At 38.2% G+C, this 27,075-nt stretch overlaps 1 protein-coding gene across 3 annotated transcripts in view; it reads right to left on the bottom strand.

Annotated features, from left to right (window-relative positions):
- The window catches only part of LOC138696308 (uncharacterized), a 92,811-nt gene extending 69,166 nt beyond the window's left edge, over window positions 1-23,645 (bottom strand). For all 3 annotated transcript variants that reach the window (XM_069821084.1, XM_069821083.1, XM_069821082.1), the window contains exon 1: window positions 23,416-23,645. In XM_069821084.1, the coding sequence (XP_069677185.1) occupies window positions 23,416-23,494 (79 nt within the window). In that variant the 5' untranslated portion in view covers window positions 23,495-23,645. The remainder of the gene's footprint in view (window positions 1-23,415) is intronic.
- Between the last annotated feature and the right edge of the window lie 3,430 nt (window positions 23,646-27,075).

The following is a 27,075-nucleotide window of genomic DNA, read 5'->3' as shown; positions in this document are numbered from 1 at the left end:
CACGTTGAGGTCTGTGGATATAGAGGGAAAAATTGGGTCGGTGCCCGGTAGAGTTCCTGGGTAGCCCAGTTGGTAGAGCGTTAGTATGTTTAACCAAAGGTCCCGGGTTCGATACCCGGTCCCGAAACAATTTTTCCCTCGAAATTATACAGATCAACTTCACAGGGAGTTATACCTGAAAGCTCGATTTGAATGATTATGGTATAGTAAAAAAAAAATGTAAATTATAAATACAAATATGAATTTATAAATTATTAATTAATCATTACTATGATTGAGCTCTCCTATGGTGGACTTTTGGCAACGACTCTGTTGGTAAATGGTCTCTACATGATTGGCTTTATGTGGTGAATGACGAAGTCAAGTACTTACTCACCATAAGTAAAAGAAATGTTTCACTATTAAATTATTGTCAACATCATGCGGAAGGGAGAAGGGAGAAGAATTGAGCATCATCCCAGAGATATTTTTTATTTCCTGAATAACGTTAAAATGGAGTTTTTACAAAATCGATACTGGGATGTTTCAGTAGTAGTAGTAGGGTTTAATAAGGGCGCGTCAGCTACTAAGGCTATTTGCGCCCTTATCTAAAATTCTTACTATAACAAAGACATAAATAATATAATAATCAGAGTGATAAACAAACTAAAAAGCGTTGTCACGATAAAACGAGGCACACAAATGCAGTATACATAAGGTGATTTCTACACAATCATAAAAGTGAGCAATTCTACCACACTAGGTGGTATTCAAGACGAACAAATAAAACAATAAAACTAAGGCCACCAGAGATAACTTGTGAATCATATTTTAAAACCATAAAATTTTATAAAATATTCGGATGTATAAAGTCCGAAATGTCAACAATGTAAAATCAAATATAAAACAACAAATGTAACCTCCGGATGTAAAGAGTCCGGAGGATAAGTAAAACGGATCAATAAAAAACTAAATCACCTTATCCAAACCTGTATTTGATAAAAATCTCAGAACTGCATTTGTACAAATAAAATCATTTTCAAGAGCGTCACGTAATGTCGGCCGAATTCCATATTGCCTCCGTGCATGGTCATATTTCCTGCAACGCAATAAAAAGTGTTCCACCGTAAGTGGAACATGGCACATATCGCACTCCTGCTGAGGTTCGCCACGTAGGAGATGGCCGTGTGTCAGATGACAATGGCCAATTCTCAACCGGGTGAGTAAAACCTCCTCGTGTCGCGACGCTCTTGTAGACGAATCCCAAACTCGAACAGTATTCTTTATATTTCGTAATTTGTTTCCCTCTTGTGCAGACCATTCTCCTTCCCCTTGCCACCATATTTTATATTTCAAGTAGTTTCGAATGTCCTGCCACATCTCGCGCCAATATACCAGAGAGCCATTCAGTGCGCCAGCCCTGGCTGCAGCATCCGCGGCCTTATTTCCTGGAATCCCTACATGACCAGGAATCCACACTACTCCAATCTCATAATCAGAGCAAAGGAGAGTATGGAACAGCTGCTGAGTTCTTAAGACAAGCGGATCATCAAATTAAAAGACTGCAAGGACTGGATGGCACTTAAAGAGTCGGAAGAGATAAGGAATCTGCCTCGAGGTTGCCTAATTAAAAACAATAAAACTCTGTAAAAAGCATAGAGTTCAGCAGTAAAAACACTAGTATATTGGCTTAGTCTGTATTTAAATATCTATCCATTTGTAACGAAGGAACAACCAACACAATCATTTATCCGGGATCCGTCAGTAAAAACTAATGAATAATTTGGATATCGGGATAAAAGTTCACTAAAACGAAGTCTATAAACAAAAGCTGGTGTAAAATTCTTAAAACAACGGCTCAGACTTACATCAAACATGGGACGTCGCATAATCCACGGTGGAGTGGTGCGAACTGATGGTAGATGTATATCCAGCTCAGAGAGCAGTTCACGAAACCGCACACCTGCTGGACGAAGTCTCCGTGGATTTTCACTGTATCGGCCGTAAAGAGACGAATGATGGAAAGAGTCGTAAGAATTGTGCTCAGGCTGCGAGCGGAACTTAACAGCATATGAGCACAACAACACATTACGTCGCCGATACAGTGATGGTTCTCCTGCTTCACAATAAAGACTCGCTATCCGACTAGGTCGGAAGGCCCCTGTAGCGAGTCGTATCCCATGGTGATGGATAGTATCTAAAAGACGTAATTTAGATTTATTTGCTGAGCCATAAATAAAACAGCCATAATCCAGCTTTGATCGTATAAGAGCTCGGTAAAGACGTAAAAGCACTGTACGGTCTGCACCCCAGCGAACCCCTGACAAAAGGCGTAAAACGTTTAAGGATTTCTCGCAACGCCTTCTCAAATCACGTATATGAGCCTCCCACGTTAATTTATAATCAAAGATAAGGCCCAAAAATGTCGCAGTGTCTGTATATTGCAACTCCACTCCATTAAGACGCAGTTCAGGATGTGGATGTAGTCCACGTTGGTTGTAAAAGTGGACACACTGCGTCTTCTGAGTGGAGAATTTAAAGCCATTGCGAACAGCCCACTCTGATAGTACGTTGATGACCAGTTGCAACTGTCGACCGATGGATGGAAGATATCGGGAGCTGTAAAATAGACTGAAGTCATCAACGTACAAGAGAGAAGATACTCGGCCACCCATTGATCGCAATGCAGAAAAGAACAGTTAATACAGACCCCTGTGGAACGCCATTTTCTTGGAGATGTTCGTTAGAAAGTGTGGTGCCTACTCGAACTCGGAAATACCGCTCTGCCATGAACTTCGCAATAAATGTTGGTAGACTGCCACGAAGTCCCCAATCATGCAGAGTTTGTAGAATGCCATACCGCCATGTGGTATCGTAAGCCTTTTCTAGATCAAAGAAGACCGCCACAAGATGTTCCTTCTTGAGGAAAGCATCTCTAATGGCGGTCTCTAGCCGAACAAGATGGTCTGCGGCTGATCTGTGCTTACGAAAACCACATTGGATATTAGATAATCGGTTTTCCGTTTCGAGTACCCACATCAGGCGTTTGCTTATCATCTTTTCCATAACCTTGCATACGCAGCTGGTAAGACAAATTGGCCTATAACTGCCAGGTAAAGAAGGATCCTTTCCTGGTTTCTGGACTGGGATTACAATGGCGGAACGCCAAGCAGATGGAAATACACCCTCAGTCCAGATCTTGTTGTACATTGCCAGAAGAAAGGATTTTCCAGCTGGCGGAAGATGGCGAAGCATACGGTCATGGATGTTATCAGGGCCAGGAGAGGTGTCAGGGGATGCGTCCAGTGCCGCCTCCAGCTCCTCGGATGTGAACGGTGCATTGTATTGTTCAGTGTTATTAGATGTAAAGTTCAGAGTTAGTTTCTCCGCAGTATCCTTAATTTTTAAAAATTCCGGGTCATAATTATCGTTTGAGCTGCTTATCTGTGCAAATGAGTGAGCGAATATCTCTGCAATTTCTATGTGACTGGTGGTCGTTACGCCGTTGTTCAGAAGACCCGGAATTACAGAACTACGTTTCCCCATTATCCGACGGACTTTGTCCCACACGATGTTAGCTTGGACCTTCTTTTTCAATGAATTGACGTAATTTGTCCAGGACGTCTTCTTAGCATAGCATACAGTGCGACGAGCTATGGCTCGAAGACGTTTAAACTGGACAAAGTTTTCTTGGGTCGGATGGCGCTCAAATTGGCGTAAAGCACGTTTGCGGTCTCGGATTGCATCTCTACAGGCGTCCGTCCACCAAAGGACAGGGAAGCGTTTTGGCCTGCAGGACGACCGGGGGATAGATAATTCCGCAGACTTAATAACCACATTTGAAAAGTGCTCTACGACGGAGTCCACACTTTCATATCCAATATCATCGAATGATATGGACTCCGAAAATCCGACCCAGTCCGCCTTTTTAATAACCCAGTTTGAAGAGCGAGTTTCCGCAGGACGTAAAGCGGACATACGCATTCGAATGGGGTAGTGGTCACTACCATGAAGGTCATGAATAACTGACCATTCGAAATGCGTGGACAAAACTGGGCTACAAATGGAGATGTCTATCATGGAGAAATACCGTAAGCCGAGGATAGATGTGTTGCTTCCCCGGAATTTAGGGTAATCAGATTAAGGCGGGTACATACCTCTGCTATTTTATTTCCTTTGTCATCATCAGAATTAGAGCCCCAAGAGTGGTGAGATGCATTAAAATCTCCGACTAACAAATATGGAGCAGGTACCTGCGATAGAATGTGTTCCACGTCATTAACTGTGTAAGGTATATCAGGGGGCATATAGACACAAACTATAGAGAACTGGACGCTAGATAAAGATATTCTAGCTGCTATACATTGGTGAGGAGTGTTAATATTGATGATGGAGGAAAAGATACTTTGACGGAGTAGGATGGCACAACCTCCATTGGCCCGAATACCGGCAAGATGATCGTACCGGTAAATATTGTATCCTGAAATATTCAGGGAATGTTCGGGTCGGAGGTGTGTCTCCTGAAGACATAAAATAGCAGGGTTCTCATGATAGATCAATTGTTGTAGTTCTGTATATCTGCTGCGTACACCGTTCACATTCCACTGTACAATATCTATCATCGCGAGAAGCTAAATCATGATGGTGGCTTCACAGACGATCTTCTCTTTTTTTCTTTTCTATAGATTGATGCCTTTGTCTGCGACTGCTTAATCTTGGACTGTGGCGACTCACTCGCAGATCGTTGCACTACTGATCGTGATCTTGATCGAGGACGTGATCGAGAGCGTGATCTCGATCCGCCACCCGAACTAGGAGCGCGACGTTCCGGTGTTCTACCAGGCCTAGAATCTTTCTCTGCTGTCACGGCAGCGATCTTTCTAGGTACGTAAGGCCTGATATCCAGCCCACACGAGTCGTCTGACTCAGCAGTCTGTGTCGCAGAGTCAACGTATGTCTGGGTCGCGGTCTCAATTCGCTTCCCATGCATACTTGCGAGAGGTGGCGTCTGCGTGGATGCATCAATTCTCTCTGTTGCCTTCTGCAATACTGAGGAATAAGATTTTTCTGTCGCTGTTTTTGTTGGTCTAGAATACGCTTACGCGCCTCGAAAAAAAGTAATATTTTCTCGGACTCGGAGCTCTTGGATATTCTTCTCTACCAAATACTTCGGGCAATTTTTGGAATTAGAAGCGTGGTCCCCAGAACAATTCACACAGTACTCGGGGCCGGCACATGGGGATTCCCCATGGTCAGCACCGCCGCACTTTGCACATATGATGTTGTTTGTGCAACGTTTTTGCGTTTGTCCGAACCGTTGGCACCTAAAGCACCGCATTGGATTCGGCACATACGCACGCACAGGGACACGCTCGTACCCAACAAAGATATATTCTGGCAAGAGAGACGTTTCAAAGGTCAGAAAGACTGTGCTCAGTGGTTCAGTCCGTCCGTCCCGCTTACGCAGTAAACGGTAAGCCTTAGACACGGACTGTTCCGCCAGCTCTAATTGGATCTCTTCATCGGACATACCATCTAGAGAATCCGTATGCACAACTCCTCGCGTGGTGTTCAGCGAGGAGTGTCGCTCTACTCTGATTGGGTATGATCCCAGCAACTTCGCTCTCAACAGTGTTTCACTCTGTTTTGCAGATGCAGTCTCAACAAGGAGACTGCCGTTCCGGAGTCGAGTTGCATTTCTGACCTTGCCTACTAGTCCGTCGAGCGCGCGTCTCACGTAAAATGGACTAATGTTTTTCATTGTTTTTTCCGTCCCATCCAACGTGATACTAATAAACTTTGTAGGCGGCACTTTAATTATTACCTTCTCAGGGTCCAATTCCATTGCAGCATTCGTCTTATTAACTTCAGTTGTGCTGTCTTTTACTATTTTCATTTTCTTTTGTTGCTTTTTTCTGGAGGGGAAGAGGAGCGCGAAGAGGCCATTTTGAACTGGCCACCCCTATGGAACCGTCGGCGTCAGCCTGCCACCGGGGGGGGCGGAAGAAAAAGACACCTAAGAATTCTTCGCGGTCTGTGCCGGCCGTGGGGACCCCCCCACAGCCCGATCCCAAGCAACCCACTTCACGCAAGTTACCCTTCAAACTGGTCATTACACACCTAATGGCAAGTCTTACACCAGAGACGTGTCGCAGTTTTATGCCCCTACCACGGGAATAACCGCCCGTGAACCGCCAGACTACTTCGGCTAACTCCGACCTACCCTCCCAAAGCCGGAGCAATCCGAGATCGCACGCAGCTTCAGGGGACTTGTGGTTGATTACACTGCGACACCCATACGTCAGCGGTAACACGTCGGAGCGATATATCCGCCCCGGCGAGCAGATTCGGTCACCGGGACGTTTAAGTCGCTCCGAGCCCCCATTGGGGCTCTACGTGAGTGTACATGACTACTGGTCCGGGCTCCGCACCTAGACTTGCATATAGGGGCAGTATCAAGGGTCCACTATTTCTTCGTTGCTGGGCGCCCTGTCGGGCCACACAAGTCGGAAGTCGCGCTCGAAACCGTGGGACAGGACCACGGAGATAGGAAAGATCCCCGCTGGTGAGACGGGAGTTATAAACCTAAGAAACTTAACTTAATAATAGATATAAGAATTAGAAGGGGAAGAAGAATGAAGCCTCAACAGGCATTGTTAACTAATCCCGTCATGGTGGCGGACGTGGCAAAACAAACAGCGGGGATGGAGATGTGAAAATGGTTGTGATGATGTGGTGGGCGTTCCGCATGCAATGGCGGCCGGCGGAGAGAAATAGTGATGAAAAAGAAGAGAGAACGAAGAGGAGTGGTTGGTGATAGGATGGGATGTTTCAGTTTGCTTACCAAAAACTGGACTAATTATTGCTCAACTCTATCAGTTATCATTAGTCATGACTTGTCCCCCCCCCAAAAAAAAACTATGACTTGGGAAATAGTTTGTCTTCCTCAAACAAAAAAAAAAAGATAAACAAACATATTTGCGAAAAAAAAAAAGTAATCTAAAACACCATTTTAACGTTATTCCGACCGGAAAATAATATAATCTGACCAGCATAAGTTAGTTTGTATCTACTCGTACTTGCTAATAATGCCTCCACTTTTCGTCTCTTAGATTTCTTTATGCTCTCCTCAAATAGTTACCTAGGACGTATCTCAACTGAACCAAATGTCAATTCAGGACAAGTTTCACAAGGTATAATAATGCATTTGACACGTTTCCAGGAAAGTTACAGTACAATCTAATCACTGGCCTGTCTTGCTAAAATTTTCCTAAGAGTTCGATACATTTTTTTTCCAAATACTCTTATATAAATTATTATTAATATTCCTTATAATGACATAATTTCATCAGTACAGTTCACTAAATCTTGTTTTTTCAATACGACTATATATAATCAAAAACTTGTTTCTTTTTTTTTTTTTCTTTCAGAAAAACCACTTTGTCCTCGTCTAGCATATAACAGTTCTCTACGAGTAATCTGCGCCCCTAAATCTGAAAATGAATATATATGCGAAAGTGACGAAAAGATGCAGCTGAATTTTCTACCACTAATCTCTGTAACATTATTTCTAAGTCTAGCCTAATAACAGTCCATAGAAGTTGGACAGTAATCATTCAAATATTTGTTAAACAAACTGAAACATCAAGCCCAAGACTGTAAAACTACATTTTAACTTTATTCAGGAAATAAAAAACTCGCTGGGATGAGGCTCGAAATCCGCTTCCTTACTAATACTACAATACTACAAACTACCTTTCGAAATTCTTTACAGAATAAAACTGATCAAAAACATTTTTAAAACAACTTTTGTAATATAATATTTTATTTCTAAAAAAAATCAATAATAAGCGAGATATTTCTTCAGGCTCCCTTGCAACCCCCTTTTAAATAAAGTATTTTGAATGCAATATAGCCTAAATTTTAAGTGAGACCCAACTTAATTTATATACCAATTTTCATAGAAATCGGTTTAGCCATTATCGCGTGAAAAGGTAACAGACATCTACTGTTCGCGCAACTTATCTGGGCAGCTAAAAGAGCGGGGCAGCGGGGTGTAGCGGGGTTGCTTGTAGCGGTAGCGGGGCAGGAGAGGGAAGGATGTTCTACTAGGCGGGTAAAATACATTTGCTTGCTTAGTGTGATCTATACTTACAGTAATTTTGCGTTCTGTGAAGATATATTTATGCAATGGCCGATAGTAATACGAGATGCAACAAGATTATACGCGCCTTCTATACTCGAGATTGCCGGTTCGATCCCGGCCGAGGTCGATGGCATTTAAGTGTGTGTAAATGCGACAAGCTCATGTCATAGATTTACTGGCATGTAAAAGGACTCCTGCAGGACAAAATTCCGGCACACCGGCGACGCTGATATAACCTCTGCAGTTGCGAGCGTCATTAAATAAACCACAATTTAATTTTAATATAGCGTACACAATAAGGAATGGGAGATAATAAGTTCAGTGGTTGTTTGTTGCGATCAAGAGGCAAAAGAGAAATGTCTTACTTACTTACTTACTTACGACTTTTAAGAAACCCGGAGGTTCATTGCCGCCATCACATAAGCCCGCCATCGGTCCCTATCCTGAGCAAGATTAATCCAGTCTCTACAGTAATCATATCACACCTCCTTCAAATCCATTTTAATATTACCCTCCCATCAATGTCTCGGCTTCCCCAAAGGTGTTTTCCCTCCAGCATCCCACTAATAATCTATATACATTTCTGGATTCGCCCATACGTTCTACATGTCCTGCCCATCTCAAACGTTTGGATTTAATGTTTCTAATTATGTCAGGTGAAGAATAAAATGCGTCCAGTTCTGTGTTGTGGAACTTTCTCTACTTTCTTGTAACTTCACCCCTGTTAGCCCCAAATATTTTCCTAAGCACTTTATTCTCAAACACCCTTAACCTCTGTTTCTCTCTCAAAGTGAGAGTCCAAGTTTCACAACCATACAGAACAACCGATACTGTTTTATAAATTCTGACTTTCAGCTTTTTTGAGAGCTGACTGGATGACAAAATCTTCTCAACCTAATAATAGCAGGCATTTCTCCTATTTATTCTGCTTTTAATTTCCTCCGAGTGTAATTTACATTTGTTACTGTTGCTGTACTATGTTCTAGTCACGAGACGTAATCATATACTTTGTCTTTTCGGGATTTATTTGGAAACGTATCTCTTTACTTGCTTCAAGTGTTTTCCCTAATAATTTATGGATTTTATAATACGTCTAGACTACACCAGCAGTGATGACTATGATGATGATGATGATGATGATGATGATGAAGAAGAAGAAGAAGGGAAGCGAAGGAAGAAGAAGAATATTGATAATGACTGTATGTGAAAGTGAACTTTTTGGAAACCCAACAACACAGATCTGTGCTTCTAATTAAAGACTTCATGCATCGCTTACCATCAGGAGCTCATGGCCAGATACGAATATTGTAATAATTGGAGTTGTGATCATACTGTATATCACACAGAAGAAGAAAAATGTAATTTATTTATGTCTGCTATTTTGTGAAACCATATACTTTCACCTACCATATCCAATAGAATGCACTGAAATTACGTACTAGTACTGCAGCGACGGTCAGGAGCCAGCAGATAGCTACGGGGCAGCGAGAGAGCACTAGGGAACCCAGGTGCCTAGATAAGTTGCGCGGACAATAGACAGACAGACAAAAATGTAAAAAATGCGACTTATGGTCTCAGGATAGTTAATTATACATGCCATTCATTCATTCATTCATTCATTCATTCATTCATTCATTCATTCATTCATTCATTCATTCATTCATTTAGTGTTCTGCCCAAAGGCAGGTCTTTCACTGCAAACCCAGCTTTCTCCAATCTTTCCTATTTTCTGCCTTCCTCTTTATTTCCTCATACGATCCATATATCTTAATGTCGTCTATCATCTGATATCTTCTTCTACCCCGAATTCTTCTCCCGTTCACCATTACTCCTGTGCATCCTTCAGTAGACAGTTTCTTCTCAGCCAGTGATCCAACCAATTCCTTTTCCTCTTCCTGATCAGTTTCAGCATCATTTTTTCTTCACCCATTCTTTCTAACACAGCTTTATTTCGTATTCTCTCTGTCCATTTCACACGTTTCATTCTTCTCCATATCCACATTTCAAATGCTTCTATTCGCTTCTCCTCACTTCGTCGTAATGTTCACGTTTCTGCCCCATACAATGCCACACTCCATACAAAGCACTTCAGTAGTCTCTTCCATAGTTCTTTTTCCAGAGGTCCGCAGAAGGTGCTCCTTTTTCTATTAAAAGCTTCCTTTGCCATTGCTATCCTCCTTCTGACTTCCTCATAGCAGCTCATGTTACTGCTTATAGTACACCCTAAGTAGGCCTATTTGAAGCTGTTCACTTGCTCTACTGCCTCATTTAGAATTCGCAAGTTTACCTTCTGTACTTTTCTTCCTACGACCATGGTCTTCGTCTTATTTGCATTTATCTTCATCCCATACTGCTCACAGCTGTCATTTAGCTCCAGTAGCATATCCTTTAGTATCATTTCCTCTTCTGCTAACAACCCATATCATTAATAAATCTTATGCACTTCATTCTTCTTCCTCCTACTAGCACTCCTCCAATGTTCTGAAAACAGGTCTTTACTAAATCCTCCAAGTAGATGTTGAACAGGGTAGGTGATAAAGGACATCCTTGACGTACTCCTCTCCCAATTTCACTTCCTTTTGACATTTCTTCTTCTATCCTAACTTTGACTCGTTGTTTCATATAAAGATTACTGAACAGTCTTCTCTCTTTCCAATTCACACCAATTTTCTTTACAATCCCCATCAATTTATTCCAATCCACTCTGTCAAAAGCTTTTCTAAGTTCACAAATACTACATACACTTTTTTATTCTTCTGTAGGTATCTTTCACTGATTGTCCGTAGCAGTCCAATGTCATCTTTCGTACCTTTTCCCTTCCTGAAGCCAAACTGCTCTTCTTCCAATTGTTAACACCAATTATTTCTTAAAAAGCGATAATTACCAGAAAAATTTTAGTTACACATTTATTATTAGCCTATGTCGGAAACGCAACAATGAAACATTTTGGAAAATATTGAAAAACGGAAAATTATGAGGTGGAAATATGTTCTGTATTGATGCTATATATGAATTTGTATGTTAATAGGCCTATATGAAAATACTTGGTTTGTTTTAGAATTGTGCGTAATTTTATAATTAGATTAGGTCACGGTGGCTACGGACGGGTTAGGACGACCCTTTGCACATCGGCCATACTGAGGTCTATTGTGCACCCCAAAGTATATGGAATGAATGAGAATGAGGGTGTACTAGCTCACCGGCCGCATGTGATCCGTCATCCGCTCATCTAATGGGAGGCTCTCCCACCCTACCCCGCTCTAAGTTCATACCGCCAAGGTGAACAAGCAACACAGAATCCATTCCAACGGCCCTTCCAAAGTGTCAAAGCGTCCTTGGAAGTGCTCTTAAGAAGTGAATCCTGGCAGAGATATTGCGGAAGACTGGGAAAAATTTTATAATTACTATACTCTCCAATGCTAGAAGTCAAATAACGTTTTTTTGCCCGTTTTTCATATCGCACATTTTAAAGATGGAAGTAAAATGTTCCGGATTTTCACTTTTCAAATATGGTAAGCTTGCAATCATCATGATTACAAAAGTGAAGCTGAATGACCCAGTTTGTGTTATTAGGAAAAAACATACAGGTATTATTTAGTTCACGAAACAATTTCAATAAAATATATTTGCTAGTTTCCAACTAATAAATTTTAGAGCCTAATACAATTACATATTCATAATTTACATTCGGAGTGAGACAATCTATGCCGGAGTCTTGATGACGGGAATTAGTTTAGTTCTAATACTCACGCCAAATTTTTTGAGTATACTGTGTGGGCGGGAAGTAACTAGGTATTATTAAATGGCTGTAGAATTTTTAATATCGATGGAATCATAATGAAAATAGTGTATACATATAGGTCATTAAATACAATTTAAACTTTCGCACGTCGGTAGTATACACGGTGGCCGTGAGTGGAAGTACGCGCAACAATAGCAAAGATGGCCGATCGCCTGTCTGTTCGCTAGCAAGTGCAGATTGCTGCACGCTATGAAATGTGGAATTTCGTTGTTCTTGTACAGAGATGGTGGCGTACAGTGAAGAGAAGGAATGCCACAATCCATTCAGCCCCACACTGTTGATATACGAGTAGTATGGCACCTCGGACGGCAAGAATAAATTAGGTTTTAGAGGAAATCAAGAAGACCAAGAATCAGTAAGTAAATATAGTTATTTAGAAGGGTCTTAATGGGAATAGAAGAAGCCTTCCATGAAAGATAAACTTGAAAGCAGTCCTGTTTATAAAGACACATCTCAAGATATTCTGAACGATTTGATACAGTCTGTCATTAATGCTGTAAAGGAAAAGATATTATTGCTCTCAGAATGATTTAGATATTTTGCGTCTACCCATACTTTTTGTTACGCTTCGCCACTACTTAATATACTGTACATATCAGTTATCGTGGCAATGACATTGTAAATAAAGCTGCGTTGCTCTATAAGATGTAAGCTTCGCCGCATCTGTGATTCGAGCGCTAGAGCGCTAGTCTTCCATCCAGGCGGCCCGTGTTCTATCCTGGCCAGTTTTTTTTTTTTATATTCAAATTTATTGAACCCTATTTTACAATAATGTATATTAGGGTTATAATTAAATACATTTCAGATACAAATAAGTACACAAATGTTACTAACGAATATATATAACTCATAACAGACAGACGTGGTGGAATTTGTGATGGACAAAGCAGACATTGCAGAGGGTTTTTCTCGGGGTACTCATTTCATTTATCATCTGCAATAGTAAAAATAGGCTGGACTGAAGACTTGGGGGTAGTACAAGTTTCTGATGCTGATATAAGAAGGGCTTTGGGCTCCGGGCCCTTGGGGCTTATAAGGCTACTTGTCTGCTGATTGGAACTGGTTCTGTCAGGAACTGAGGCAGAATGACCACCTTTCAGCGTCGGATTTACGAATGCCACCCATGTTACCTGTCGGACTTAGACATTCGTCGCATATATAGGGCGCATAATAGGCCAAAGCGTGTCTAAGTGCAAGGCCCGTTACAAGTTCAGCCCTAGAAGAACCAAGGCAAGACAAGTAAAACACAATCTTTAATCTCAGGGTAGCCAAGGCAAGACAAGTAAAACACAATCTTTAATCTCAGGGTAGCCAAGGCAAGACAAGTAAAGCACAATCTTTAATCTCAGGGTAGCCAAGGCAAGACAAGTAAAACACAATCTTTAATCTCAGGGTAGCCAAGGCAAGACAAGTAAAACACAATCTTTAATCTCAAGGGTAATGTTTTAAGTTTTCATAAAATGAACAAGTTGCGAACTTGAATGCAAACATGAGACATGCGTTAAATGGAGGAGATAAGGTGAAGGTGCATCGCCATACTGCCTCATAACAAAGACTAGGCCTATTCACAGACGATGATCTGATAAGGCGGAATGTCAAAGTCAAGGAAGTCTAAAGTGGTTGGCATCACGGTTACTTTTCCACACAAATTAATTACATTGTTCTTGGAGACTATGAAAATTTAAGAGAAATACGCCACAGACTGAATCCCGAAACTCTGCAAACACGCTATATCGTGCCGTTTGACTAGCGCAGGTTTTTATACCGACAATATGAATATGTGGGGATTCATTTGACGTTTTCGCATAGTTATTTCTGCTTCACCTGTATTAATATTAGACGGCAGTTTTCTTCCATACGATCCTTTCACAGTAGACAAATAATCTGGCTGGCTTTTCGAGGGACAGATCCGGGACGGATTCATTCACTTAGGCTCACATTGGCTCATTATGCATCATATATGCGTAACTGTTTCAGTCCGACAGGTGGGTCATCTGCCTCAGTCCTGACAGTGCCAGATTCCATTCCCAGACGAGTACCTAACAAATCCGAGGGCACGGAACCCCAAGACCTTATATTCTATATCAGCATCAGAGACTCGTTCCATCCACAAGGCTTCACCTCAGCCTGTTTAGGCCTATAACTATTTCAGATGATAGATGAAGTGAGGGGAAAGCGGCAAGTGTTAGTGAAATGAAAGTGAGAAACGGGAGTACCCTAAGAAAATCCCCTGCAACGGGGCAAGGATCGAACCCAGAAAGAAGACCAAGTGATAGCGTTGAACCACAGAAGCGGTGACAGATAACCTGAGCTGACGATGTAATCGATACGACATCCGAGATTTGTAGCGAGAAAAGGAACTGTGGGGTACGTTTTCTTCAAGTACGCTACTTTAGTGCCTCTCAAGAGTCTCTGTAGTTGAAAAGTGAGCTTAAATCTCTTATATAATTATAATTACAATTTCAGATTATGTAGGCCTCACTATAATTTGACGGCAATGAAGAAATTATGGAAGTCAGATAACAACTTTGTACTTTTATTTCTTTGCTAACCTGTACAGAAATCAGCACACCGAAGAGAGGAAAACCTATTTTTAGAACACTGTCTGTCGATATGTATACAACCTATTTAAAATGTGTTAGATGCAGGGATGTCGCTAGGGGAGTGCAAAAGGGTGCGCAAGGACCCCATAAAAATCGGAGCACCTCTTTCTGCACCCCAAAGGGCAATTTATTAACAAAATACTAGGCATAAATTATTTTGAAGAACAAAAACAAACAATTTCTTGGATGTGAAAAAACTACGTCCCTTAGTGTATCGTAATGGATGTGATGAGCAATAATAATAATAATAATAATAATAATAATAATAATAATAATAATAATAATAATAATAATAATAATACATAGTAATATATTAATAAACAGATGTATAGTATGCGCGCAAGTGCATGAAGGAACATTTTGGATTTTTTATGTACCACATTTTTACAGCTCGCACTCCATTTTTAAATCTCGCACCCCATCCGCATCCCCCTTGCTCTTAGCTCTGATCCTGGCGACGTCACTGGTTATATGTTTTTATTCTTATTAAATATTTACAATATGATTTATTAGGAACACAGGTAGGTCCTACTAGCTATAATGTCAAACATTAATATCATAGAGTAACAGTAGATTATTTGAAGTCGTTAGCAAATCAGTACACTATAACGATGTTCTTATAAATAATCAACTCTCAATGTTCCTTCCTTACATAAAAAAGCCTCGAAATAGGCCTAATAACATAAAAGGGTATGTCTTCAAAAAGTTGCTTTATGAGTAGGCCTATTCATATTGTGAAATAGATAAATTGCAGGCCTACCTCAAGCAAATTAGGCGTTAATTAAAATACATACACTGGGTCAACAGATAGTAGCTAAACCAGCGACCCGATTCTCGGCCGAGCCGCCAGTATATTCCAGTCATGCAGATAGCTTGTTATCGACGATACGCAATATAGAACCGGTATTCCGACACACCACAAACTATTAATGTAAAGTATTACCGTACTAAAAACGTAATTTCCTGATCCAAATTAAGAAAGGAGACTCTGAAACTCTTTGTCTTCTTCTTCCGAATTTTTGTCACGCCTGTTAAGAAGTGACGCATCACTCGCTGCAGCTTCCGTTAATATATGGAGACGATATTTTTCTCGGTATACGTTATAGTTCTTTCTGAGTATGTGGATTATAAATATATGTCATGAGTAGGGCCAGGAAGTACATGTATTTGTATATGTGTTTTCATTGCTTGTAATTAATTGCTGATTAATTATCTTCACGAATCATCAACATTTAAGCTTATCTAACCAAATTTTATGTTACATATATTTGCATACAGTGTTGCAAGAAAGTTTAGGGACACCTTATAATTCTCATAAAATGCTGCCCTGGCCTATAAATATTAGAGAAACTAACAATGTTTTTAACTGTTGATTAACAATAAGAAAGACTAATTTTTAGTGCAATTTCGGTATTTATATGATGACTGTTGGTCCTTATAATAGAGAATTTATAAGTTTTTCAAATAAAATAAAAAATCTTACATTTTCAGTACTAGTTTGAAAATGAATGAATAACTTGTTTGCTGGAACAAACCTTTTATCTCTGCCTCTGTGCAACATCACAGTTTACAGTGAGGGGGAAATGAGACAGCAAAAAGGTTGTATGCTTTTAATATGCTCATACCCATGACTAAGATAAGCCACTTAAAATTTAACGGTCACTGACTAACAGAGATATAATGAAACATCTGTATTCATCAAGAGGAAACCATTAACCACAATTCGGAGTATCTTTCAACAAATAAATCATATTTTGTTGCTGGATGATGTAGGATATGTCTCTTTAAATTAGTAAAGATCAAATATTTGTAAAAAATTTTCTTTGTGAATGTCCTAGCAGTTTCTAAGGTTTGAAGATTAAAAAAAATGAGGAAATTTTGTTATTGGTCGGTTTATCTGTAACTGTTGAATGGAGCTGCGTTCCTTTGGATTACAGTGGTAAGAAGGACGCAGTTGTGCAAACCTCATAGCTATAACTGCCTCCAGTTGAGAATCGTCCACCAATTAGTTATTCATTTTCAGCTTTAATACTAAGAAAGTAATATTTTTTATTTTGTTTGAAAAACTTATAAGTTCTCTACAAGGACTAACAGTCATCATATAAGTAAATACCAAAATTGTACTAAAAATTAGTCTTTCCTATTGTTAATGAACAGTTAAGAACATTGTTAGTTTCTCTAATAATTTAAGGCTAGGGCAGCATTTTATAAAAAGTTATAAAGTGTCCCTAATTTTTCTGGCAACACTGTATTTTGCCTTTTTATAAACGCATAATATTTCATTATATTTATATTAATGTGGCATATTTTCACTTTTAAGCTCAGTAAAAATTTTGTTGCATAAAAATGCATTTCTGAATTTTTAAAACAAAAGCATCATATTCTATTTTTGAAAACTGGTATTATTTTTACCAGAAAAGTATTGAAAATTTCGTGGCACACCTAAAGAATCTCACGGCATAGTAGTGTGTCGTTCTCAACAATAAATGTACGTTTTAATCTCATTTATTTGATCAATAATATAATTAAATTTATTGCTTATTATTATTATTATTATTATTATTATTATTATTATTATTATTATTATTATTATTATTATTATTATTATTATTGTTATTTTATTTTTATTATTATTATTTATTACTCATTTATTAGTGATGTCAAGAAATATAGAATCTTATTAATGCATATTTAATATTTATGGCATATTTTAACGTTTTTAAATGCATACTTGCATGCATATTTATTAGATTTTCAGGGTATGAACTTCCTCGCCTTAGTCATAAGGGTTTAGATCGGGAGGACGACAAGACCACACATTCCTACTAATAATAATCCTATCCTCGAATGCTCTATGAAGTTTGTCCATAAAATAGTCCGCTGTAAGTGGTGTTGCAGAATCCTCTTGGAAAGAGAGCGAGCTTTTACCTTTTTCCTACCTGATTTTGTGACAGCACACGCAGCATTCTATGAACGAGCTTCATAGAATATTCGAGGATAAAATTATCAGGAGTGTAGCCCTCTCAATCCCCCGACTAATCCTTTGTGACTTTAATCCCCAGAGAACTGTAAAAGACAATGTACCCGTTCATCCAGAGTACGTTTGGAGACATAATGACCAAATTTAATTTTTCTTTGCATAAAAATAATTCACAGTGTCTAGAAGAACAGAAAAATAACACCCGGGAAAATATCCATTTCTGAACGGAAACTGCAGCGAGTGATGCGTTACTTCGACAACAGGTTCGACAAATGTTTGAAACACGTACACAGACATTCTTAGCATTTTCTTTCTTAATCTTGGTGAGAGGATGATATTTTAACTGCTTATATTGAGTGAGTTTTACATTAATAATTTGCGATGTGTCGAATTGCCGACACTGATGTTTTAACTACAACTGTTTATATCTAGTAATTTTTACATTAATAATTTGTGATGTGCCGAATTGCCGACACAGATGTTTTAACTGATTATGTTTAGTCATTTTATATTAATAATTGTGATGTGTCTAATTCCATGTATGGTGGGTCCCTATCACCACGGCATGGCGCATCCTCAGGTTGCGGATAGAGGAGATGGCCTCCAGATATGGAGGGTAGCTGCGAATATATTGAATAAGCAGTCGTGGACAGCCGATAAGGGGTGGTCCTCCAGCTTGGGGGTTGGGCGAAGGGCTAACAACCCATCACCGTAAAAAACAGCTTGTTACGAATCCCTACAATAAGTCTCGGAATAGGACTGATTCTCTGGCACGACCACAGCAAAGGAATAAGGTTTTGACATTTGGCACTTGGAACGTAACTAGTCTTTATAGAACAGGAGGGGTAACATTAGTAGCAAAAGAACTAGCTAGATATAGAATAGACTTTGTGGGAGTACAAGTTGTTATGTTAGATGGGAATGGCATATCACAAATAGGAGATTACTTGTTATATTATGGGGAAGGAAACAATAATCACCAATTAGGAACAGGATTCTTTGTTCATAAAAGAATAAAATCAGCAGTAAAAAAGGTCGAATTTATCAGTGACAGGTTATCATATTTAGTACTTAAGGGTAGATAGTGCGACATCATAGTTATAAATGCTCACGCCCCTACAGAAGAAAAAGACGACCATATAAAGGATAGCTTCTATGAAGAATTGGAACATATTTTTGATCAGTTCCCTAGATAGCACATGAAAATTTTATTGGGGGATTTCAACGCTAAAGTAGGACGGGAGGATATTTTTAGACCAACTATTGGAAAAGAGAGCCTACACGCAATTAGTAGCGACAATGGAGTTAGATTAGTCAACTTTGCCACATCGAAAAATTTAATTGTCAAAAGTACAACATTCCCCCATAAGGATATACATAAATATACTTGGACTTCTCCAGATGGATTGACACACAACCAAATAGATCACATCTTGATAGATAAACGGAGACATATTAGTTTAGTAGATATTCGAACTTTCAGGGGTGCAGACTGTAATTCTGACCATTATTTGGTGATTGGAACATTAAGAGAAAGACTATCAGTAGCCAAGCGAGTAGAGCAACAAGTCAATATTACTAAATTCAATATTTTGAAATTAAAGGACGAGGAAGCTAAGCAAAATTATCAGGTCGAAATTTCGAATAGGTTTGCCACTTTAGAAAGTTCCGACGAAGTTGAGAAAGAATTAGATGTTAATAGCGTGTGGGAAAATATCAGAGATAGTATCAAGATTGCAGCTGAGCAGAGCATAGGTTATTATGAAACTAAGAAAAAGAAACCGTGGTTTGATGAAGATTGTTGCATGGTAGTAGAAAGAAGGAAACAGGCAAAATTGAAATTCTTACAGGATCCAATTGAGAAGAGAGATAATTATTTCAATGAAAGACGGGAAGCAAGTCGTACACTTAGGAATAAAAAGAGAGATTACTTGAAGGAAAAACTGAATGAGGTAGAAACAAATAGTAAGAATAAAAACATTCGAGATTTATATAAGGGTATAAAGGAATTTAAGAACGGATATCAGCCAAGGGTAAACGTGATCAAGGATGAGAATGGTGACTTGCTTGCAGACTCTCCATCAATCCTAAACAGATGGAAAAACTATTTTGCGCAACTACTAAATGTACATAGGCCAAATAGAAATGATCGGGACGAAATTGAAATACAAACTGCTGAGCCATTTATACCCGAACCCACGCTTTCAGAAGTCGAAATTTCGATAGAAAATCTGAAAAAGTACAAGTCTCCAGGTATCGATCAAATTCCAGCAGAATTAATACAAGAGGGTGGAAGTGCATTATATAGCGAAATTTATAAACTTGTACTTGCTATTTGGGAAAAGGAAATTGTACCAGAACAATGGAAGGAGTCCATAATTGTACCTATTTTTAAAAAGGGGGACAAAACCAACTGTGGTAACTTTCGAGGAATATCACTTTTGTTGACGTCGTACAAAATTTTGTCCAATATTGTTTTGAGAAGATTAACTCCGTACGTAGATGAAATTATTGGGGATCATCAGTGCGGTTTTCGGCGTAATAGATCGACTATTAATCAGATTTTTTGTATTCGACAGATAATGGAGAAAAAATGGGAGTATAAGGGTACAGTACATCAGTTATTCATAGATTTAAAAAAGGCATATGACTCGGTTAAGAGGGAAGTATTATATGATATTCTTATTGAATTTGGTATTCCCAAGAAACTAGTTCGATTAATTAAAATGTGTCTCAGTGAAACATACAGCAGAGTCCGTATAGGTCAGTTTCTATCTGATCCTTTTCCAATTCACTGCGGGCTAAAGCAGGGAGATGCACTATCACCTTTACTTTTTAACTTCGCTCTAGAATATGCCATTAGGAAAGTTCAGGATAACAGGCAGGGTTTGGAATTGAACGGGTTACATCAGCTTCTTGTCTATGCAGATGACACGAATATGTTAGAAGAAAATACACAAACGATTAGGGAAAACACGAAAATTTTACTTGAAGCAAGTAAAGCGATCGGTTTAGAAGTAAATCCCGAAAAGACAAAGTATATGATTATGTCTCGTGACCAGAATATTGTACGAAATGGAAATATAAAAATTGGAGATTTATCCTTCGAAGAGGTGGAAAAATTCAAATATCTTGGAGCAACAGTAACAAATATAAATGACACTCGGGAGGAAATTAAACGCAGAATAAATATGGGAAATGCGTGTTATTATTCGGTTGAGAAGCTCTTATCATCCAGTCTGCTGTCCAAAAATCTGAAAGTTAGAATTTATAAAACAGTTATATTACCGGTTCTTCTGTATGGTTGTGAAACTTGGACTCTCACTCTGAGAGAGGAAACATAGGTTAAGGGTGTTTGAGAATAAGGTGCTTAGGAAAATATTTGGGGCTAAGCGGGATGAAGTTACAGGAGAATGGAGAAAGTTACACAACACAGAACTGCACGCATTGTATTCTTCACCTGACATAATTAGGAACTTAAAATCCAGACGTTTGAGATGGGCAGGGCATGTAGCACGTATGGGCGAATCCAGAAATGCATATAGAGTGTTAGTTGGGAGACCGGAGGGAAAAAGACCTTTAGGGAGGCCGAGACGTAGATGGGAGGATAATATTAAAATGGATTTGAGGGATGTGGGGTATGATGATAGAGACTGGATTAATCTTGCACAGGATAGGGACCGATGGCGGGCTTATGTGAGGGCGGCAATGAACCTTCGGGTTCCTTAAAAGCCATTTGTAAGTAAGCAAGTAAGATGTGTCTAATTACTGACATTGCGCTGCGTATTTATCACCGATAACAAGGTGTGTGCCTAGGAAGAGTCTGCGAGAGGCGCGACCGAGAGCCAAGTTGTCGCATTGCTGTTTCTCTACAATCTATTTACCAAATATATTACGTAATTGTGTGTAACTGCTTAACAAACACTAACACAAGTTAGCAGTTTAAGAGCTGGAACTAATTTCTAGTAGAAGGTTGTCTACACACGACCCACTCTTGCAACTGATGTACTTTTGTAGTGACAATGTAATTCATCAGGCTTCCTTAAGAAATTTTAAAATAAAGAAAATTTCCATAAAATAACTGTTTGGTTTTCGAGTAAGAAATATGTGCCTTTGACAAAGTATACCCGTTCTTCATCCAGAGTACGTTTGGAGATATAATGACAAAGGCCGTGACATCGGTACATTTGTATTAGTTTCAGGGCGATTGAAGGTGAACACAAGAAGCCGGACGTGTTTAAAGTACAGGCAGCGGAAGCGAATTTGACACACACCTAAGAAAGCATTTTGTATATGATTATTGCGTATTATAAAATCAAGACAATACAATAATTGTATATAAGGGTAAGAGGAGTCATACAGATCTTTGACGGAAATGATGCAGCTTCCACAAGTAATGCCTAAACTCTTCTTGATGACCCAAATATTAAAAAATGAATATATTTCATCTAATTTTGGATTTATCCCCTCTACAATCGAATGTCTCGAAAAGACTGGTGTGAAATTGGTGGAGCAAATTTCGATAGTAAATAATCTCATTAATCTCATCTCAAAAGTGAATGATCTGCAAGATGATATATAAGCAAAAAGGTGTATGCGAAAATGAACACAGTACAAAAAAAAAAAAAAAAAAAAAAAAAAAAACCGGTGATTTCAATTCATTATGCAAAATTGCAACAGTTTTGTCAGCTGACAAGTGCGATTGTTATCAACTTGATGTAGAAATGGATGATTTGAAATATTTAACATATGCGCCCTTGGTTTCAGCTGATGCTGAACGCAGTTTTTCTGCATACAAGGTTGCACTATCCGACACTCGGCGGTCATTTTCATTTGAAACTTTGAAAATTAATGTTGTTGTTTACTGCAGCAGGAAACGAAACCAGGCAAACAATATACAAGAAAAGTAAGGTACGGAATAGATGCGATAATAAATTAATGTAACAGTAATGTACGCCACATACGTTTTCGGCATTGCAAAACTGTAATACAAAACTTTAAATATTAAAAAAAATATTTCAGCCTTATGTTTTACCACATTTTTGAAAATTAAAGTATGATTTCCAACAATTATTCTCACCAGCATTTTAAACCTTTCCGATATTAACCCTTATATTGTCGTTGTTCCTGCAATAACTCCTATGTGCAAAATATAAACGTTTTCAGTAGGAAGAAAATACACATTATTTATTCATCCTATGGCAGCCGTATATAGAAGACTATGAATTCTTACAAAGAAATATAATTACATACAGGATATTTTATTATTCGCTCTATCACTATTTAAGTTACTTAATAGAGCAAAAATCTGAAAATCAATAAATATGTCACATAGAAGTTATTGCAGGAACAACGACGATATACATTGATTGTACTGTCTTGATGTTATAATACGCAATAATCGTATACAAAACACGGAACGTGCTCGCTTAGGCGTGTGGCAAATTCGCTTTCGCTGCCTGTACTTGAAACACGTCGACTAAGCTACATTCTGTCCGGCGTCGTGTGTTCACCTTCAGTCTAATACAAATATACTGATGTCACGATCCTAATAATGACTAAATTTAATTTTTCTTTGCACTCAACATATTAAGTAGGCCTACAGACGGTTTACTCAGTTGATAGAACGATTGAATACAGTTTCTAACCTAGTCTGGAGGCAAAGGATTTTTCTCTTAATCTCAATTTAAGAACGACGCGGGGTCGGCTCAGCGTCCTGCTGAAGGAGGTACCCGTAATGCTAATCAGCCGCCTATTTAAAATGAACCCCGTTCGATCTCATAGGTGGAACCTTTTAATCTTCTAGTAGAATCAATGTACATGCCCGCAATCATTCAACGTGATAGATAAAAATGGTACCTTCGACCAATCAAGATACAACACGTTATATAAATCGGGTACTCACGTTGCAGCTGTTGTAGAGAGCTGTACTCGTACGAGTGATAGTAGCCCACATTAGTGGTAACTGATTTTGCCTGTGTCATTTTGAAATATTCACCGTTACAGCACACAGAACTCAGGACAGAGGACACAACTTGCCCCTTTATTGCACAAAAGACACGGCCTACATTGTTACCACAATATTGTTTCTGGTCCCATCTCCACACACAACGCTTATCTGCGCGCAGTTCTGGATCCCGACTGTTGATTGTTTATCAACTGAGACGAGATCTATCACGTGAGTTACATAAACATATTTTTGTGCTCTATCGGAGGAAAGACTGACACGACTGTTTACCCTGTGCGTGGGACTGAGCTCTGCCTATCCGTTTCGGTCGGCCGGAGCACTTGATAAGATGGTTAGATCGTTCTGTCTGAATGCTAGCATCTATGATCCTTAAATCGTTTCTTTCTGCATCCAGATTTGTGAGGAAACGCAATATCAGAATGTACTGTACAGTATTGTAAGCCAGTGGTATTTTTTTTTTCTTTTTTGCTTGCGTATCCCCAAAATACATTCTTTTTACCTCCGTACCTTCAAACTGCATGGCAGTTATACTGTACGTATAAAAAGTAACAAAATACTATGATTGATGTATGCAAAATAAATTATTATTATTATTATTATTATTATTATTATTATTATTATTATTATTATTATTATTATTATTATTACAAATGTAGTAGTTATTGATGCAGTAGTATGAATAGGCCTACCAATGAATTACGTAAAAATGTTATTGAAGCAAGGAAAAACAAGAATTTATATTGTAAAAGAAAATATGTAAACTGCAATAATTATCAAGAAGTAAAATAAATATAGTATGTCAGCATTTTTACATACCTAATCAGTGGGATGCGTACCACTTGAGACAACACCCTACTATATATTGAATACCACTGCTCTAAGCAACATAGGCGCAGGGGTGTCCGCAGGTATATACCGGTACCATCATGTCCACCCTTCTGGCTCCCCCCACTTCAGAACAAATTTGTAACTCTACATACTATTGTAATTATTGTTATATTTATCTAACTACTCTCTACTTTTACTTAGAAATTACTTCACAACTTCTTTTACAATTGAGCATAATTTGACAATGTTTTAATTCTGTAATTTTTTCAATTTTAGCTTCAACTTATTTCTTTTTGTTTTAGAAAATCCATCATGTTCCATTATTATTATTATTATTATTATTATTATTATTATTATTATTATTATTAGTATTATTATTATTATTATTATTATTATTATTATTATCATCATCATCCAACTTAAAATAATATTGTTTCACAAACTGTATCCTAGGACTTTGATTTAGTTTACAAAGACATACGAAACACAATATCGTACAGAATACATATTGAAAACACTATTAATAAGTAAATAAATAACAGTTAAAATGGTAGCAATGAAAAATAATAAATTTAAAAGGCTAAATTTGTATTAATCGCCAGATATTCCTAACGAATTCAACGAAACGACTTGAGTAATATATTTCCCTTAACATTTGAGCACGGGGGAAAACCTTGATAAATCCAAAATTATCGATTTTCTGTTTTAGATGTTATGTAATAGCTCAGGTTATGTAGATTTATCTAGTGTTACTATACAGAATAACAAACTCATTAGCCCCAAGAAATTTGAAAAATGATAACCCAAAGGCAATACCAGTGATGTCAAAAGCAAGCACATTTTATGACCTTGAAATCACTCGCGGGCGCCAGGCGCTAGGACACGGCCAGGAGATTGACAAGATGAATCGTGCAGAAACCTTCTGATTGCAGAGGGATAGGAAATCACTGGTGTACAAATAGTAGGCGGGCGTCATGCGTGTAGACAAATTGTGATAAGAACAACAGCATTTCTAAATACGTAGATATCTATGGCTATTTTCTGCATTGCTTTGTAAAAATATAAGTAATAGCTGAATATGACACGATTGAAATTAGTGACATAAATAAACAACTTTCTCTCAAAAATAATAATGCCACATTATAACATACCAAGTACTTTAACGTAACAGTTATACACTATACTGTATTTGCACTACATAAATTCTAAATTATCTTTTTCCACCGATTTCGAAATACAATAATAGTTCTTCTGTAAGCATGAGGTTTTAATTTATACCGCGAACAAAAGCTACAATCTGCGAGTTGTCAGACACGTCTCTGCTTTCATCAAGAAATAATGAGAAACAAAATAATAGATTCTTTACATAAGTAGCCTATTTACTTTTTTCTTCAGTATCCTCTTGTCTACAATGTTTCTGGATAAAAAATATATTTCTTCATACCTTCTTATATCATTGGGAGATATTTTGGCTACAGAGTCTAGAATACATCTCTTAATAAAAGGTCCATCAGAGAAAGAATGACACGTCTTTGCAAGTTTGAGGGATATATCATAGCTAACTGATAATGTCATACAGATTTCATCAGATATTGCAGTCTGCAAAATAAGGAAAGTACATAATAAAACATTATGAGATGATTAATATTTAAAAATAATTAGAAATGAAAATACAAATCGTAATTCATTTCATATACTTTCAAAGTACATTCTTTGTTAAGTTACAGTTTGTGATCACCTTCAATATTTTTATAATTTTCTTCGTAACATTTTTCATAATGTCTTTCCAGGTTACAGTTTTTGGTGATGATATTTTCTGCATATTATGCACTGTGTGCCCCACCATTTTTTTTTACTCAAAAATAAATCTCCATACTGGGTTAAATTTACTGTATGTTCTCTTGCATATAATCTATGTACGTGTTGCACACCCCTGGTCTACGGCTTTCACTAGCCCCTATTAGTAGACTAGCCCGTTCGTTTAGTTTGTTCCTGTCTAATCTCCCGAAGAGAGCAGGCATAATGAGCTCTAGAGCGTGTGCTTGCGTCTATGGGCATCAATTGACATGGCTGCAATAGACTATAATGGGTCTTGAAACGTTTGACTTTCTCTCTTGTAAAAACAGTAAAACGTGACTTATCAGTTTTTTTTCCTGTACTCTTCATATTATAGAAATGTAGATTAGGCCTACACAGTAAAAATCAACTATAATTATTAAAAAAATAATTACAAAGAATATACATACAATATTACAGTCGTCTCTAATAGGGTTCCAGAAGAACGACCTCCTTATCAATTCGGGTTAAGAACAATGTCAAAAATACAATTTGAAAAAAGTGTCAAATATAATTGAAAAGTGTCATGGAGAATATAATGATGACTAGAGTCCTGCGTTTGGTTACCTAAAGCCTCGAAGCAACCCGCAACAGTGTAGATATGTACGGAGTGTAGCTTGACGGCATTCAACGCTACTTACAGTAGTTCAGATCTGCTGTTCAGTGAGCTTAAGAAAACAAAGCAAAGCTAGGTGACTGGAAATGAGCGCTACAACAGAAGGATTTGGTAGCGAGCACGTCATTAGGAAAGAAGAAAATGTATTTTATCAGGAAAAAAAATCATTTGAATTATTTAGAGTCATTGATTGTAATAGAGATCAAGTTCGTGGTGAAATTTATAATTCTTCCATTTGTTAATTCCAAACTTTAATTAGATCCAAAGCAGGGGCGCCCAAACTTTCTACCATGAGGGGCCAATAATTTATTACTCTA

The sequence above is a fragment of the Periplaneta americana genome, chromosome 3, assembly GCF_040183065.1.
Source record: "Periplaneta americana isolate PAMFEO1 chromosome 3, P.americana_PAMFEO1_priV1, whole genome shotgun sequence".
NCBI classification, from domain to species: Eukaryota; Metazoa; Arthropoda; class Insecta; order Blattodea; family Blattidae; genus Periplaneta; species Periplaneta americana.
This window is presented reverse-complemented; position numbering and strand designations above follow the sequence as displayed.